This window comes from Atractosteus spatula, chromosome 8 (assembly GCF_055471065.1).
Source record: "Atractosteus spatula isolate fAtrSpa1 chromosome 8, fAtrSpa1.hap1, whole genome shotgun sequence".
Classification (NCBI taxonomy): domain Eukaryota; kingdom Metazoa; phylum Chordata; class Actinopteri; order Semionotiformes; family Lepisosteidae; genus Atractosteus; species Atractosteus spatula.
This window is the reverse complement of record NC_142713.1, coordinates 54538077-54551498: the sequence shown is the minus strand read 5'-3', so window position 1 is coordinate 54551498 and position 13422 is coordinate 54538077. Positions and strand designations below refer to the sequence as shown.

General features: G+C 40.4%; 1 protein-coding gene across 1 annotated transcript; it reads right to left on the bottom strand.

Moving 5' to 3' along the window:
- Nucleotides 1–71: 71 nt before the first annotated feature.
- On the bottom strand, nt 72–11457 carry LOC148829854 (uncharacterized). Its single transcript, XM_088923055.1, has 6 exons — nt 10866–11457; nt 8506–8529; nt 8078–8098; nt 3236–5092; nt 2262–2342; nt 72–2150 (listed from the first exon to the last, which is right to left on the bottom strand). Exons 1-6 carry the CDS (start codon nt 10891–10893, stop codon nt 2116–2118), a joined length of 2046 nt encoding a protein of 681 aa, XP_088779181.1. The 5' UTR covers nt 10894–11457; the 3' UTR covers nt 72–2115.
- Between the last annotated feature and the right edge of the window lie 1965 nt (nt 11458–13422).

The window sequence follows — 13422 nt, the reverse complement described above, 5'->3', positions numbered from 1 at the left end:
CAAATCAAATCAAAGTTCATTTATCAAATGCACAACGATACAGCGTGCAGCAGTAGTTGCTGGCAATGAAATGTCTTTTTTACGAGCTCACTGGGGGGGGATAAAAATCACAAAAATCACAAAATTAAGGTTACGAAAATAAGGTTACACAATTATAGATGATAATGTAATAGAAATTGAATAAAACTCAATATGAGTAGAGCTGCTATGTGTCCATGGTGTATGCAATATATACATGTAGTGCTGTTATGCTGAATACAGTGAAAACTGTGTGTCCATGTTGCCATTACAGGTGATTTGCTAAAGGAGCTGCAGGTTGGCTATTTAGCAGTCTTATTGCCTGGAGGTAGAAGCTGTTCCATAATCTCTTGGACTTTGACCGAATGCTTCGGTACCGTTTACCGGACGGTAGGAGAGAAAACAGTTTGTGACTGGGATGACTGGAGTCCTTGAGAATGGACCTGGCCTTCTTCAGACATCTAGCTGAGTAGATATCCTGGATGTTTGGTAGCTCACAGCCGGTAATGAGCTGCGCTGACTTCACCACCCTCTGCAGCACTTTGCGATCCCGGGCGGAGCAGTTCCCATACCAGGCAGTGATGCAGCCAGTCAAGATGCTCTCAATAGTGCATCTGTAGAAGTTGGCCTGGATATGTGACGGCATGCCGAACTTCTTTAGCCTACGGAGAAAGAATAGGCGCTGGTGTGCTGTCTTGACCACGATGTTGGTGTGGTGGATTCAGGTTAAGTCCTCTGAGATGTTAACTCCCAGGAACTTAAAACTGCTGACCCTCTCCACTGCAGTCCCATTGATATAGATAGGTGTGTGATCTCCTCCCTGGTGTATCCTATAGTCCACAATCACCTCCTTAGTCTTACTGATGTTCAGAGAGAGGTTGTTCTCCTGGCACCATGCTGCCAGGGTTTCAACCTCCTCCCTGTACGCAGACTCTTCACCATAATAAACTTATTAGAATAAATTTATATGAAATTCTACAACAAAGACATTGTAAACATAGAACAATACAGAAGCGAAACAAAATTAAAAAGGCAAGAGGTAACTGTTCCAGGCAATATAAGCCAACAGCCAAGCCACTAGAGGAGAACATCAGAGAGGATAGTGCTGTGAGACGAAGTGGCCAGGTCCAGCAACTCAGGTGGTGATTAGTAAGAACCCAAGTGCAAGAGACCAGAGAGTGGCGGAACACCTGAAGAGCTGTTCACTGATTGGGACTTGGGCACTTCGGGTGCACTCTGGACCAACTAGGAGAAACATCTGCGACAGACAGGAGAGAAGGACCATTCTTCAGCCACTCATAATTCTCAGAGCTCTGGGTCAGCACGGCTGCAGGAAGCAGTCCCATTGAGATCCAGAGAACTAGGAATCCTCAGGGAGCTCAGGCCAATTGAGTGATGCTCTCCAGAAATCAGAGTGGAAACAGAATGCCTGGATCCCTAGGAAAAAACAAGGAGCAAGGGCAAACTGGAACAGAGTGCTGCAGTGCTGAGTGACATGAAGTCCTGAACAGGAGACAGGACAGACAGCTTCATTCCAGAGCATTCCAGAGATCTAACCCTGGTGAATCAGCCCATTGGGCAACCGGGCAGCCTGAGCTGCGGAGTGGAATTCTGTGCTGAGCTCCCAGAAAAAAGGGGGACACTTGGGTATCTCAGCCCTGGAGTGGAATCCTGTTGCGGAGCCATGAGGGAGAACAGGTATTCAACTTCGGAGAAGAATTCCTGCTGTCAAAAATCAAGGAAAGGAGTGCAAATGGGCTTAGCTTTCCGAGGTGAGATGACCCCCACCGAAAAGCTGCTGAGGCATCTGCCCAGCAAACCAGGGAACTGGGAGCAGCAGTGAGAACAGGACGAGGTACAATGAATAATGATGAAGCATCACCAAACCGGCACCTCAGCATTGAACAGAAAAAACAGGAATTGAGAAATGGACTGGATAACTGTTAAGACATTAATTAACTTAATTAAAAATAAAAAAAAAATCATTGAAAAACATTGAAAAATGTTTACTCTTCTCCAAAAAAATGTTCATGTCCCAGATGTCTGTATCCATTGTGTCTCCTCACAGTAATTTATTGGCTCTGCACTGGAGGAATCTTATCGCCAGTTATCTGGTTTGGCACCTTCAGGCTCTGCAGAATAACAGAATGAAGTGTTACTGATCAGATCAATAATCACAACACAGTAATCAATAATCACAGATTTTTTAAACCTATGATGAAGAGCGTTGCTCCAGCACTTACTATCATCTGTGTCTCCTCCTCGATTGAGAGTCTCTGCTCTTCTGTCTTTTCTGTGCTTCTCGTCAATTTCTCCTTCAGACACTGCAAGACAACACAAGCATTTCTGCACTGTGACCAAAATCACAAGAAATGAGACTTTCTTAAAGAAATCAAGCAACATGAAAGAGTACCAACTGTAAGTTTTAAAAATGTCTCCAGTTAATACATAAGAACCATAAGAACATAAGAAAGGATGCCAACAACAGCCATTCAACTCATTTTCCTCTTTTGGTAGTTTATTTGCTAAATGAAAAATGTTCATTCAACTTCATTACATGAAGGCGCTCAGAGTTTGAGCCTCAAGGACTTGGACAGAAAGGAGCATGTTCCAGATACTTACAAATGTCGGTATAAAGAAATATTCCAATCTGCAGCCTAAATTCTCTTTTAGTTCCCGCATTAGAAATTTGTGCCTCCCTCACTAAATGCATGCCTTACTTGATATCAGGCATAGCTGAATTTATTAATAATGTCACATTTCAGGATAGACTTTTTGGCTCTTGTGTGAGAAACCTAACAGTTCAGAGGTTTAATTTTGCATGCTTAGATAACATGGCTAAAACTTTATTTTACATAGTACCTTTAAAAGTGGCTTCCCAAAGTGCTTTACAGAAAGAAAAATGAGAGGAGACAGCAGAATTGTCCGATTACAGCAAGGGTGCACAATACAGTAGGAAAGCAGGACACACAGACACACCGGAAGGACAAGCAAAGCACAGGAAAACTGGGGACAGGGCAGAGTAGGAGCACCCTCTAGCTGTAGAGGGCGAGACAATGACCACTGGATGTCTTTTTGACTCTGCTTTCTGCATCCCGATTCTCTTGGATTTCTCTCCCCTTCCATTCCAATTTAAATGTTTGTTGATTGAAAATTTCATCCATTATGCCTGTACACAAAAGTCACATTTTTAAAAGTCAGATTTTTAAAAACTTACTGTTAGGCGGGTCAGCGATCATGCTGTTTCTCCTCCTGACCGGCACACTGAGCACCTCTGGATTGCCCTTTAACTCTTCTTCACTCCCCTGTATCTCATCGGACTGCAATGCTTCTTCGGCAATTCGTAGTTCTCTTGGCAATTTCCACTGCTCTTCCACAGACTTCTCCATAGCTTTAATCTCTGTCTTTATGGGTTGGACCACAGTCTCAGGTTTCATCACATTTACTGATCTTCTCTGTTCCTCTTCATTCCTCCTTATCATCCTCTTGCTTTCTTCCTCTTCATATTTCTCTCTCAACTCCCTCTCTCTCCTGATCATTTCCTTATGGTGACTCTCCCTCAGCTCCCTTTCCCTCTCCCTCTGTTCCTTTTCATAAGCCTCCCTTTGATTCTTCAGAATTTCCTTCACTTTGGTGTCACATCTTTCTCTGAGCTTCCTTTCTTTATCTTTAAAGTCTGCATCATACATCTTCTTTAGCTCCTTCTCTCTCTCCCTCAGTTCCTCTTCTTTCCTGTCTTTCATCTCTCTCTCTTTGTTTCTGTTTTCTTCCTCATACTTCTGACTCAGCACCCTCACTGATTCTCTCCTTTCCTTATCAGCTCTCTGTTTCAGCTTCTTTTCTCTTTTCCTCTGTAACTCATCATATTCCTCTCTGATCTTCCTCTCTCTGTCCCTCTGCTCCTCCTCATACTTCAGTTTCAGCTCCTTTATTTGTACCCTCTGTTCCTCCTCAAATCTCTTCTTCAGCTCCTCCATTTTCATCATCTCTTCTTCTCTGTGTTTCTCTTTCAGTTCTTCTAATTTATGTCTCATGTCCTCCTCAAAGCCGTCTCTCAGGAAACTCTCACACTCCTTCAGTTCCTCCTCATACTTGTACCTCAGCTGCATCACTTTTTCCTTCTGTTCTTCTTCAAAGTTCTCCCTCAGCTTAATCTCTCGGTCCTTCTGTTCCTCTTCATATCTCTTCTTCAGCTCCTCCATTTTCATCATCTCTTCTTCTCTGTGTTTCTCTTTCAGTTCTTCTAATTTACGTCTCTTTTCTTTCTCATACCTCTCCCTCAGCATACTCTCTCTTTTCTTCAGCTCCTCCTCATATTCAAGTTTCAGCACCCCAATCTTTGTCCTCTTTTCCTCCTCATGCCTCACTCTCAGATTCTCAGTCATATTTCTCTTTTCTTCCAGATTCCTTGCAATCAGCTCATTTTCCCTTTCTGTAATCAGTGATCTAGTATCAGCCCTATAAATTTCATTACAGTAGTAATAACCACCATTTTTAGCCACTATTTCATCTATTTTGCCCAGGAGCTCAGTGACTTGAGTGCGATCTGTCCTGTCACTGTTGAAAACATGAGACCTATTTCCACATTTCTTTAATAAGGTCTGCAGTTTTTTATTATCGGATGACAGTCTGTAAGAATCTATTTCACGTTTTTGCAGGACCATGGTGTAACTCATAATATTTTGGCCTAAAACCTTCTTAACAGCTTTTAGTATTTTCTTCTCCTCTGTGATTTCGGAAGGAACCACTAATAGAAACACATGAGGCCCTGGGAAAAGAAGAGAACCACAGTCCTCAATTTGAGGTCGAATCTTCTGAATACCTCTAGACAGAAACCAGCTGGATGCCAGCTTTTCCATCCACTGCCCTGGTGTCTCAACTATAGTGACCCATCGCTCAGAAACCTTTCCCTGGAACTTCTTGCACTCATTGCTATTAGATTCTGGCTCCACTCTGTCCAGGATGATGTTTCTTACAGTTGACTTCTCACTCTTGCAGTCACCTAAGAGTGCAATTCTGAGCTCTCCTTTGCTAGCAGAAGACAAGAGTCCTTCCTTCTCTTCATCTTTCGCATCTGTTAAAGTGAAACAAACTGTCACTGATACTATAGCTGGCTGAAGCACATACTGTACCTTCACCCATCTGCCCATTCACCCAAACTAGGCTTCCAGAGGAAGTCTCAGAGGGATGTGTTTATGGGGCATGTATATGTATATATAAATGGAGAGAGGGATTTTCTTCCTGCTGCTCTCAACAATCACACACTATTCCACATTTCCGTGAATAGCGCTGGAGAACAGGACATGGGCTTTTCAAGTGGAAAGGTGAAATGTCTGTGATTAAAGAGTGCATCACAAAGAGACACAAATCTGTCCAGAACTCTGGCTCCGATAACTTGTCCATCCTACTGCAAAATGATGTCCATAAACGTAACTTACTGTCTTCCAAATGTTGACTCCTTGCTCCTTGTAACTCATGATGATACACTCTTTTGAATAGGGTTAAGGTGAATGTTCTAGGTGAAGCAATTTTCTGGGACATCATTTGGGATATTATAAGATTCTGCCTAGGAAAATCCTATTCTTTGAATTTGAACACACAGTGTATTTCACACTTCATAGACAATATTATATGAAGATAGTTCCTACTCCTCTATGCACACTCAGAGGTTTTTTTTTAAATGTTTTGGAAGTGTCTGGATGTACACATATAACACCACATTCAATGGATTAAAAGTAAATGGTGAAGGAACATATGCCGGTTCTGAGTTAACAATTAAGCCCTCAAAAACTGTTTTGCTATTTTGTGCATACCAAGCTATGGGGGCTTAGGCTTAGGGGGCCTAAGTTTGGAATGGTCTTTAGACTGGAAGTGTATGTATAATAATAATTATTATTATTATAATTGCTTACACTTATATAGTGCTTTTCTGGACACTCCACTCAAAGTGCTTTACAGGTAATGGGGACCCCTCCACCACCACCAGTATGCAGCCCCACCTGGATGATTCAATGGCAGCCATAGTGCGCCAGAACGCTCACCACACATCGGCTATCAGTGGGGAGGAGAGCAGAGTAATGAAGCCAATTCATAGATGGGGATTATTAGGAGGCCATGATTGGTAAGGGCCAATGGGAAATTTGGCCAGGATGCCGGGGTTACACCCCTACTCTTTTCCAGAAACACCCTGGGATTTTTAATGACCACAGAGAGTCAGGACCTCGGTTTTACGTCTCATCCGAAGGACGGCGCCTGTTTACAGTACAGTTTCCGTCACTATACTGGTGCATTAGGACCCACATGGACCGCAGGGTGAGCGCCCCCTGCTGGCCCCACTAACACCTCGTCCAGCAGCAACTTTAGTGTTTCCCAGGAGTCTCCCATCCAGGTACTGACCAGGCTCACACCTGCTGAGCTTCAGTGGGCTGCCAGTTGGGAGTTGCAGAGTGACTATGTATGTATCCTACGCTTGAGTCAGCAACATGAAAAGGAACAAGGGTCTTACCTAACTGCCTAACTTTCTGACCTTGTTTACATCTTAAATAGTAAAAAACTGTTGCTGACCAATCATAAACATGTATGTTTATATGGGAATGTTGCTCATCTTCAAGAATAAAATTCTGTTGCTGTCCTTAGAAAAGTGTGTGAAAAATTAGGGTAAATTGTTAACTTGTCATCTCATAACTCTGTCATCCTTTATTTATGGTAAAGAACATATCTTCAGCTTGATTCACCAGACTCATAAGGTTTACTGAGAAAAAGAGTCTAACAAAATAATAAATAGCAAAAAATAATGAAAAGTTAACTCCTATAATTTTACAAAGATAAGATTTTCAGGATTATAATTTTTGAGATACCAAAAGACATTTACATGGTTTTATACTGTATTTTGTAAAACTTTGAACTTGTAGTTTCTTGTGGTCAAAACTTCTATATTATTGTAACACCACTGTAGATGAACACAACTGGCCATGATAACAGGGAGCAACAGCTCCACTCTCTATCTTTATTCTCCACAACTCTGTGTCAAAAATGCCAGTTCTCTCAAAGCACTGACAGTGCTATGCTTTTTCCTTACATGTATATAGCGCTTCTCTGGACACTTTATTCAAAGCTCTTTACAGGTAATGGGGGCTCCCCTCCACCACCACCAATGTGCAGCCCCACCTGGATGATGCGACAGCAGCCATAGTGCACCAGTACACTCCCCACACACCAGCTCTCAGTGGGGAGGAGAGCAGAGTGATGAAGCCAGTTCAGAGATGAGGATTATGAGGAGGCCATGACTGGTAAAGCCCAATGGGAAATTTGGCCAGGGTTACACCCCTACTCTTTTCAAGAAATGCCCCAGGACTTTTAATGACTACAGAGTTAGGGCGTGACAGTTTTATGTCTCATCCAAAGGACAGCGCCTTTTTACTGTATAGTGTTCCCATCACTATACTGAGGCAAAGGACCCATACAGACCGCAGGGTGAGTGCCCCCTACTGGCCCCACTAACAGCTCTTTCAGTTGCAATATTAGCTTTCCCAGAAGGTCTCCCATCTCACGCCTGCAGAGCTTCAGTGGGCTGCCAGTTGGGAATTGCGGGGTGATATGCTGCTGGTGAAGTCGATTGTTTTCAGCTCTTTAACATGTTGGCCATGGCCTTTTAACCATTACTTTACTTTTCATAACATAAATTTCCAAATCTGAGAAGGAAAAACCTGCAAATTTAAACATACATTGTCCCTGTCAAGAGGCTTGTTCGGATAAGGCTTCAATTAAGTAATGAGGCTGGGCTGGAATTTAAACCAGCCACTGTGTAGCAGGGTGACATAGCTGCTCTTATAATGTTCATTTATATATAATAAAATGTTTAAGAAAAGCACAGAATAAAGAAAATGTTGGTTGCCCTAGTTTTAACATACTTATAAAAAAATTGGAAATGAGCATAATACCGATTATTATTGTACAACAGGCTGTGCTTGTATCACCTACCTCGAGAGTTCACCTACCGAAGGCTACATCACTTGAGTTTACAAGACTGGCAATGAAGAAAGAACAAGAGCACACTTACCATCCACTTCCTGGCTGATAACTAGGGGAAAAAAGATACAGGTGATTGCTGTTGCAGAATCAGCTTCACAGCACAATGATATCCTTCCCATTGTGTTCTACAAAGTTAAAATTAGCATTAAAGTCATTGTGAAATGAGAATATGAAACTGATCTGAAAATGTGAGGGTAAAATACTGTGGTCAGTTCCTCACCAGCTGTTGGACAGGAAGGAATGAGAGCTGGAAGGACCTGTGGAATTTCCACAGTAACCTCAGGATACTTTAGAAATATGCTGAGTGGTTTTATTGACCGTTAAAGGCTGAAATCTAGGTAAGGTAGCTCATAAGAATGTACCTGTAAATTGTGAAAGGTCTTAATCATTATCCAAACTAGAATGAGCTCCCTACAAAGGATATTTGTACAGGAAGAGTCAAAAAATGAAACTTACGTTCTATAGTCTCTGGATCATTTCCTTAAGGGTACAAAATACACAAAAGACAATTAATTAATATAACACACATTGTGCATAGAGACACACTTAATTAAAAGGTCAAGAACAGATATTTTTGGCTTTCTGAATATGTTTGTTTTTAAGTCTTGGTACTACTGTATATAGTACGTTGTCCCACAAATTCCTCACTAATCCACAACTCCCTGTTAAAAAATAAAATTAAACTAATTTAATAAATTAATGAATTGGCTTCTGGTGAAGTTGACCCTGGTGTGAGTTCTCTGTGTCTGTGTGTGCCCTGCCCTGCGTACCCTGCCTAATTCCTGTTGCTTCCAGGGATAGGCTATGACTCTCCAGTGACCCCTAAACTGGATGAACTGTACAGTACCTCACTTTGATGCAGCACTTACAAGCAAACATGGATCTTTCTGCTGTTGATTTTGGAGTCAGAAATAATACGAAGACAGGGAATCTCACTCTTCCCTCTTTTGCATTGAAATAATACGAATTTTCTGCAGAGATTAAATGCAAACATTCAGCAAATTCAGGATCTCAGTGCCTCCATTGAGCTTGGCCTTAAATAAATGTACCACTTTTTTTTCTTTTTATGGCTGCCAGCAGGAGATCTTTGCAAGCATGACCATCTTGGAGAGCCATGAACACTCACTTTGCAATGAGAGCCAGACTGAACTGCTCTGGACTGAAATTCAAACCCATTCAGTTGCTGCAGATGACCCTCAGATGACAGGGATTTCACAGAGCTGGGTTCAACTGCACTCTCTCTTCTGGCCTTACTGTTAACAGTACATGAACTCAGAAAGGAATTTACAGAATTTGATCTAGATAAACCTGAGACACCATATGCAAAATAATTTTCATCCATCCAAGAACATGATTCAGCTTGTGAAATTGTGACTCGCCAAATAACAAAGCGAACTACAATGAAGATTAACCTGCTGTAGGTTTCAGAACAAAATATATTTTTATATATTTCTGCCTTATGTAAATAGGATTGTACAATCGGTGGAGTTCAGTCTTAAAGGATTTTAGAATAATTGGTGTCCATAGGTTAAATGTGAAATACTGCAGTTGGGGGTAAATTCAAATTGTATTTATCTTTAATTTGATTTACATTATGTTTTTGGTGTCAAGATAGGGTCTGGCTCCCCCACGATTGTGTATTGAATAAAGCAGTTTAGAGAATGTAGGTTTTTGGTGTATAATCTTTTATTTTCTATTAATAATACATATCTTAATGCTGTATGCACCCTTTTAACACGTTATTGCCAATTGACATATTGACTGATTGTATAAATCCACTTACTATCAATAATACCTGTCATAAATTGGAAGTACAGGTGATGATATTTATTAAGCTTTCATCTGGTACTAAGGATACAATATATTTATATTATATGCTAAAAAAAAAAATCAAAGACTTCATGTTTCTCCAGTCAGTCAATCAGTCGGTTTCTGACAGATTTCAGACGTCATGGAGGCTAGTGATAAAGTTATTTTTAGATATATCTATTATCTTTCAAATAGTTTCATTACTGTGCATTTAAAGTATGTGTCCAGGTTTAGATACAACAGCTACAGGCACATCAGAAAAGATCATTACAATGATGCAGATGACTTTTTTTCACTTCACTGACTTCCCTTGTGCCAGTGCTGTTTTCTCATCTTCATTGTTGGCATTGAGGAACTTCTTATGCAAAAAACAATTCTGAAGACCTCTTTAAAACTAGACCACAAAACTCTGCATTTTCAATTGCACTTCTCACTGAATTTTTATAACTGCCACTCATAAAATGTTGAACCATTTTATGTTTGCAGAAGTTAATTATTTCTTTTGAGTAGATGTAAGAAATACGTGTACCTGCTGGACATTTTCAGAATTGTTAAGGCACGGTTTGCCTCTATTTTGATAACTATTGGACTTCTGATTGCATCCTAAAAATCTGGAGACAATAGTCCTTCGTCTTCTCTGCCCCTCTCCTGTTGTTAAGTCAACGTCATTATGTGGCATAAAATTTTAAATAAAAAAGTTTTAAAGTGTGATAAAAAGTTCTTCAATCAGCATTTTATCGTTTTTCACCAACAACGCGTTTGGGAGCCAAAAACGCACAAATGCTAAACTGTAGAGTTCAAGTAAATATTAGAGGTTAGGCTACCAGTCCGAGTACACGTTTAAGTGCTTTAAATTTATATTTTTGTAATCCAAAATGTTCATTCATTGATACTTCAAATGAAAGTGAAACCGACTTCATATTATACATCTTCCCTTAAAAGTAGGTTTAATATGCACTACTGTACGTACGAATACAAGATTAATAGTAAAAAGTAGTACAACCCACCTCGTTTCCTTTGCCGAATCCTGCTCATTCTTCTTTTGGATTCCTCGTACCCTGGGTGATAATTCCCCTGTCTTCTGTTTTAAGTGTCTAGATTAACGGAAGCAAATCTGAAAAGAAGATATCAGTAGCGTCACAACTTTTCTCCTATCGGAGTTTACGCCCAGTTTTCCATCCGGCACTAGTTTTGATTAAACGAGTTGTTTGAAATAAGTTCTAAATAAGGACCAAAGTAAATAAAGAAAATGTAATGTTCAGCAACTACTTTATTCGTTAATTGATATTGTGCACCTGAACAACATTAAAGAATCTACCTTTTGTTGAAAACTCGCACTTTCATTATTGAAAACATACAGTACTAGTCACGGGTCTATGTGGGAACACTCTTGCCGTTTGAAATGAGCTGCTCACTATTTTAACTGGGGGGCTCTGAACTGGATTTTGAAAACAGAAGTTTAATGTCTTATCTGAGCTGAAAAAAAACGTGCGGATTTCCGACTGGAAATTTTTTGTCGCGTACTTGCTTTTAATTTATGTGATGTCTGACTTTTTTTTTTATAGTTGCGGTTCTTCTCTAACACGTGTTAGTGTTGGGATTCACTGATATTGGGACGTAACAGAGAATTTTCTACATAATTTTCCGTTATGTATTGTCATCTGCTGTATTGTTTGCACCAAGTAGGCAGGAAGCCCTCAAAAGCGAGGGTAAGCAAACAAAACAGATGAAAACACACGATGCCCATCAAACTGGCCATTGTACTGTATACCTCACATAAACACAGCCTCTAAGCCACATCTCTAGGCCCTTCTCCCTCTGTGTCAATCAGGGAGTATCCTACATGGCTGTAATAATTAACGGATACCCAATGAGCCTATAATATATATTCTAAAGAACAAGTAATAGGTTTATATCATGCTGAAAAGAGAAGAAATAAAAAACAACGTGTGAGCACCTGAAGAAGGCTCCACAGCCGAAACGTTGCGTTTTCTTTCTTCTCTTTTCAGCATGGAATAAACCTATTACTGGTTCCTTTGCAGCCTGTGCATGCTGACGCAGCTCCCTGCTTCAATTGTACTGGGCCTAAATATTAGTGGCAAGTTTGACAGTTAACTATGAGTTGATATGCTGAGTGGTTTTTTACACCTGATGGGTTTAAAGGCTGAAATCTACAGTAGGTTAAGTTAGTTCACTGGAATGTACCTGTGAATGTAATAAGGTCTTAATCATTATCAACCATTTCAGACTGGGGCTTAATGATGTTTGTAGGTCAAAAGGGAATTATGGAACAATGAATAATAAAGCAAAAAGCTGAATGAGCTCCCTGCAAAAGGCATTGGTGCTGGAAGACTGCAAGAAACTAAACTTACAGTACGTTCACAGGCCCCCGAGTCATTCCCTTAAGGGTACAAAACACACAAAACAATTAAACAATCCAACACACACAGTCCATAGAAACACAAATAATTGAAAGGCAAGGAACAGACATTTGACATACATGTTGTCTTACAAATTCCCAGTAAATCGAGAACTCCCCATTAAAAAAAATCTAATAAAACTTTAATTTAACAATACCTCATTTATATGTTGTAGCAAGCAAGTCTGCATCAGACCTGCAGCTGGTGAACATCTGAAGGGATTTAGACCTGAGCAGGGCATTATGACTATGGTAATAAGGAAGGTACTGAACTGTACACTGAATTATTGATTGTTAACATTTTTGCAGATTTTATTTTCATGTCTCTAATGTGTGTTTTTCCTCTTTCCCACTGAATACAAATTCAGTAAGGAGAACAAGAAACGGCAAGGCTTTAAAAGTGAGCTGCCTGCATTCCACCATTTTTGCAAATTCCAAATTGGGGCAATCAAATTGTCTCTGTAAGCTAAACATTTTATTAACAGTAACAATCATTAAGATGAACAGGTTTCTAAACATAAAAATGACTGTTAAAATCTACAGTGTCTCATAGCTAGACGGAATGGAGGTGCAGTGGTTGGTACTGTGTGTGTGGAGTTTGTGTGTTGTCCCTGTGCTCACATGGGTTTCCTCTCGGTGTACCATTTTCCTCCCACAGATCGAAGACATACTGGAAGGCTAAATGGTTTCTGGGAAAACCCGCCCTTTTTGTGGGTTTGTGTCTGTATGTGCCCTGTGAATGACTGGCGTCCTGCCCAGGGTGTGTCCGGCCTGTATCCATCTCTCACTGATTTACTGCCTATGCAACAAAGTCAGATGAGTGTATTACAATCAATCATGAATGATCAACTAATCATAATCCATAATATCAGTATCCGTAATATTGTACAGAGTACTTTTTTTAAAAATACGCACACATAAATTGGTTAGAATGGAGCAGTATCAGAGTGTAAACTGAAAAGGAAAAGTAAGAGATTAATCCCCTCCCCATAACTGATTCTGTAGGATGCTTCAGAATCCGGGCAAGATTTTTAATGACCTCATCACGTTCTATCAGAATTTGTAAGGAACAATGATGAACATCAGTGACTTTAACAACCTGCTCATCCGCACTTGACTTTCATGTAGCACGTGAAAGCAAACAC

Coding starts and splice junctions, on each gene's coding strand:
- LOC148829854 (XM_088923055.1), bottom strand. CDS start 10,893: ATGAGCAGGATTCGGCAAAGGAAACGAG. Junction 8,099..8,505: donor TGATCCAGAGACTATAGAAC/GTAAGTTTCATT, acceptor TTTTTCCCCTAG/TTATCAGCCAGGAAGTGGAT. Junction 2,343..3,235: donor GATCGCTGACCCGCCTAACA/GTAAGTTTTTAA, acceptor GTTGTCTTGCAG/TGTCTGAAGGAGAAATTGAC.